This window comes from Phascolarctos cinereus, unplaced genomic scaffold (genome assembly GCF_003287225.1).
Source record: "Phascolarctos cinereus isolate Bilbo 61053 unplaced genomic scaffold, phaCin_HiC Scaffold_1;HRSCAF=81, whole genome shotgun sequence".
Classification (NCBI taxonomy): Eukaryota; Metazoa; Chordata; class Mammalia; order Diprotodontia; family Phascolarctidae; genus Phascolarctos; species Phascolarctos cinereus.
In genome coordinates, this window is record NW_027555514.1 from 15,993,818 (window position 1) to 15,998,483 (window position 4,666).

General features: G+C 50.4%; 1 protein-coding gene across 1 annotated transcript; it reads right to left on the bottom strand.

Moving 5' to 3' along the window:
* Positions 1-1,666: 1,666 nt before the first annotated feature.
* On the bottom strand, positions 1,667-3,820 carry CYCS (cytochrome c, somatic). Its single transcript, XM_020993385.2, has 3 exons — positions 3,682-3,820; positions 2,714-2,890; positions 1,667-2,612 (listed from the first exon to the last, which is right to left on the bottom strand). Exons 2-3 carry the CDS (start codon positions 2,880-2,882, stop codon positions 2,464-2,466), a joined length of 318 nt encoding a protein of 105 aa, XP_020849044.1. The 5' UTR covers positions 2,883-2,890; positions 3,682-3,820; the 3' UTR covers positions 1,667-2,463.
* Positions 3,821-4,666: the final 846 nt, after the last annotated feature.

The window sequence follows — 4,666 nt, forward strand, 5'->3', positions numbered from 1 at the left end:
AATACTTAGTCACTTTATGAATCGTCCCAAACGCACATCATGAGTTGGGGTGGCCCTACGCTCCCAAAGCCCTGCCATTTCTACTGTCTTCACACCCGATGCCCAGTTCCTGCTCCATCTTGTCCGCCATAGGTCTACCAAGTCTCCAAGATGGCGCACAGGAGCACACGTCCCTCTTCATCTCATTTTCTGGTAAATTTTAGACTCAAACACCAGTACTCAAATACAGAATAGAGAAAAGGAAAAAAAAGCATATGATAAACTTAATACAAAGGGGGAAAAAGCATGGCATCTGCACAGCAGACCATGAGAGGATTCGAAATATGTAGTGATAAATTCGAATCTCAAGAAAGTCTGTATGACAACCACCACACGTTGTGTCGAAAGCTGTCCATCTCCTTTGCTTCCTCTTGTTTTATTTTCTCTGCAGTGTGCTTATTTTTCCCCTTCCCCCCCCAGGCTACCATTAAGTTCAGATGTATTTATATACTGATACATACAAATACACAGCCATCCGTCTATCTATACACTTCCCCTAACAAATTCTACTCTTCATCGCTTTGTTTGTGCATCATTTCCTACCCCTCCTGACTCCTCTACTTCTACCCTCCTCCTCAAGGACCCCTCCCCTATTCTTCCATTCCCATAAATTCCACTTCCATACCCTTTAACCTATTCCCTCACCTACCCCTCTAGAAATCCCTCCTTTATTCTCTACTCCTTCCCTAGCCCTTTACCGTTTTATTTCTGAATTTAGACTTTCATACTCTTCTAGATATATAAATATATATATATATATATATTGTTCCCTCTTAAACCTATTCCCAAAGAAAACAGGTTACCAGAACTACTAATCCTCCTTCCCCATTTCATTACTCTGTATCGAGTCTTCCTCTTGCACCTCATTTGTGTAAAATAATTACTTTTTAGCTGTTTCTAAATGGTTTTATTTTTTCAAGTTTTATCATACTCAGGTCTATCCCAATTTTTCTTACAGAACTACCCAACTGCTACTGACAATCTTACACATATTTTACATAAATTAAAAGGAGAGTCTGTCCTTTTTGAATGCCTTGTAATCAGTCCTTAGTAGGTACCTTGGCTCTCACATGTCAAATGTTCTAAGCTCCTCATCCCTTTAGAGCGTGGGACTAACCTTCCTTTAAACACATTTTAAGTCCCAACCCTGACTCTTCCAAAGCACCAGCTGGGCTAATCCAGGTTTCATTCTAGTCCAGCAGACTCTGAGCTTTCCTAAATTTATGGCCCAAGATTTCATTTTAGCTTCCCCCCCACCCCCCCAATCATCCCAGAACAGCTATCAAGTCAAGGGCAGAAACTTTCCTTCTTTCCACTTCCTAGACGATTGAATGAACTTTTGGGCTAAAGATGCTAAGTAAACCCAAGGGACACAAGGCTTCGTGGTCCGGACTAGTGGGCACCGATGATGACTCTGACAATGAAAATTACATGAAAACTGCCTTTCCTGAAAATTTCAATGTTTGTTCCTCTGATTACAGCCACTGAAAACCCAACCAGCTTCCAGAGATGTTCTATTTCCTGCTGCCCAAAAGACCAATTTGGCCAAGCACTACAGACTACTTGTTCACAAGGTGCCTTCTGAACTTATCCACTTAAAATGAAGAGAATGAACCAATCGAAAGCATTCAGGAAAAGTATATTAACAAGTGTTTAATTGCTGAATTCTTATGATCACACCATTTACAGCAGAACCCAAGTCAGTTTTAACACTATTCACATACTATAGAACACGGGGCAAACTTTAAATTCAACAGGTCTTAAAAGTGAACCCTAAGGTACAAGTGAGCTTCACAGGTACTTAACAACTCAGCAGAAGGTCCTATCACAGCTCCAATCCAAAGATCACCCACACGTATGATGGGATGTTCTTTACTCTGGATTGTTAGACAACAAAATACACTGAAATGCCTTTCAACAATTTAAAGGCAGTATTTAATCAAATCATTGTAATTAAGCTGTTAATGGCAAGTTAGGGAATTTAAGTTGGAAATTTATGGGTCTGTTTTGATTCAGTTGACCCTGCCTTTGGACAGGCTGGGGCACAACTTTTTCCAAAATATAACCCCCCCATCCCCCACTACAGGTAAAAGTCATATGAAACTATCAAGTAGGTTTTCCCTACTGCTTAGTAAAAGAAGCCAGATTCAATCAAAACTTTCCGAGACAGAGGTGGAGCACATTACCTCTAATAAAAATCTTCTAAAAGAAACAGAAAAGTGTGACAGCTCGGTTGTGGCTGTAATTTGACCATTCCTTTATTAGGACTGCTGACCAAAATTTTTAAACAGCCATTCATGATCAAAATTCTCTGGTTGATGAAACCAATTTAAATAGAATTGTTATGATACCGGTAAAAAAAGAAAAGTAATCTCATTACGAGAGACATCTCCTTTTTATAATAAATAAGGCAGCAGACAACTATTACTCATTGGTGGCCTTCTTAAGGTATGCTATCAAGTCTGCCCTTTCTCCCTTCTTCTTAATGCCTGCGAAGATCATTTTGGTTCCAGGGATATACTTCTTGGGGTTTTCCAGGTACTCCATCAGCGTATCCTCTCCCCAGATGATACCTAGAAGAGGCACAGCACAGATTCATTAGTCCAGCTCTGGCAGTGCTAAGGCAGCTTCTCTGGGGCAGGGATCAGAGCCCCGCCGCTCTGCCCCCACTTACCTTTGTTCTTGTTGGCATCTGTATAGGTGAAGCCCGGAGACTGGCCGGTCTTTCGGCCAAAAAGGCCGTTCAGATTGGGCCCCGTCTTGTGCTTGCCCCCCTTCTCGACAGTGTGGCACTGAGCACACTTCTGAACAAAGATCTTCTTGCCCTTCTCCACGTCACCCATGGTGAATTCTAAGGACAGAAACATTGATCACTTTTTGCTGTAGGAGTCTAGGGATGCTTACTGACCTGCCCTGCCACTTGACCCGCCGGCCTGGGGGTCACAGGTCAGGCCCTTGGCCCCATTCTGGACGTCTTGTCTTGGGCAAACCTGACCCACCCTCTTTATCTCCAGACTCTGCCCCCCAGCCCTGCCTCCGGACAGGATGGATATCGGGGTGCAAGGGGGGGTTGCTCTAGAGGCTTTTCGAACCCAGGGAAGAAAGGAGTGGGAGACACAGGAAAAGGCCGATTTGGGGTGGCTGGGTGACCTTGGCCGTGTCATCTCGCCCCTGGGCCTCAGTTTCATTTTCTGTAAAATGTGCATTCAAGGCAGGGCAGGACAGAACCAAAGCCCCATTTTGGATGGAGCCCCGGGGTCACTGCGGGTCACCGGCCCGACTTTGGCCCAACCCTGCCCAGGCTCCCAGCCTCAGTTTTTCTCTCTGATAAGGTCAGGGTGGGGTCACCCGGGGCTGACCTGGGAGGCCGCGGGGGCTCCCCCTTCCCCCACCCACGCTCCCCACGGCAGGGAGGGGCGAGCCGGGCTCAACGGGGGGGGGGGAGGGGGGTAAACTGAGGCCCAAGATCGGCCGGCCCCACGCCCTGCCTCCCACCCAAGGTCACGTCCACGTTCGTCCCGCGCCCCCGCCCCAGCGCGGCCCCGGGTCCGAGAGGCCGGGCCAGGCCCAGGCCTGCTCCCCGCCGCCCGCCGCCCCGAGCACGCGGCCAGCTGTGGGCTCCCTTCCCGCGGCCCCGCTCACCGGCTCGGCCCGCAGCCCCGCACTCGCCCGCTCCGTCGCCGCCTCGCTCCGACTCGCGCTTCCTCTGCCCAAGGACACGCCGTACCCGCTACTATGTAACCGGCATCGGTGCAACCGAACCCGCAGCCCCGCCCGGCGGTGACGTCACGGAGCCCCGGCCAATCCCCGAGCCCGAGGGGCCCGGCGCGTGACCCGGCAGCCGGCAGGCGGCCCCTCCAGCATGGTAGGCTGCGCGCCCAGGACGCCCTCTCCCCTCCCGTCTCCGCGGGTTTCCTTAACCGGTAGTGACGCCATGACGTATGACCGGACATCTTGAGAGAGAGCGCCGAAGGCCTGGGGCCTGCTGGGGCGGGGGGGGGGGCTTGCGCACGCGCATTCTCCGCCCGCCGAAGCCGGGACTGGGGCTCTCTCTGGCTCTTCTCTGCGTCTGAGCTCAGCGTGATAGTGGCTTCTCAGGCTGCGCATGCGCCTTTGCTAACGGGAGAGGCGCGCGGGGAGGGGGTAGAGGACGGAATCCGCACGTGATCGTGTGTGTCCCAGTTAGATCCCAGGTCCTCCGACTCCAAACCTAGGGCCATGTATCAGCCTAGGATATCGGGACGGTCTGGGTTCTGGAACTCGCTTGCACTGTTACCCTGCTCCGGTCACTTAATTCTGGCTGGGTCTTAGTTTCCCCATCTATAAAGTGGGGATGAACTAAATGGCCTCCGAGGTCCCTTCCAGTTCCCAACCCCGTGATCCTCTTTACGCGGTTCTGGGGTGAGCCCAGGATGCTCATCACATAATGACCATAATTAATAATTATTAATGCTAGTATGCAGGGTTTGCAGAGCGCATGTCTCTCGCCCGCTGCCCAACCTGCAGACTGAGCCCACGCCCAGGACTGGGGTCACCTCCGCGTCCCCCAAGACGTAGCTCTGGGGCCCCGCTCACCACGACCCGCTCTCTGCCTTTCCCCGAGGTTGTTCTTCCTTAGACTGTAAGC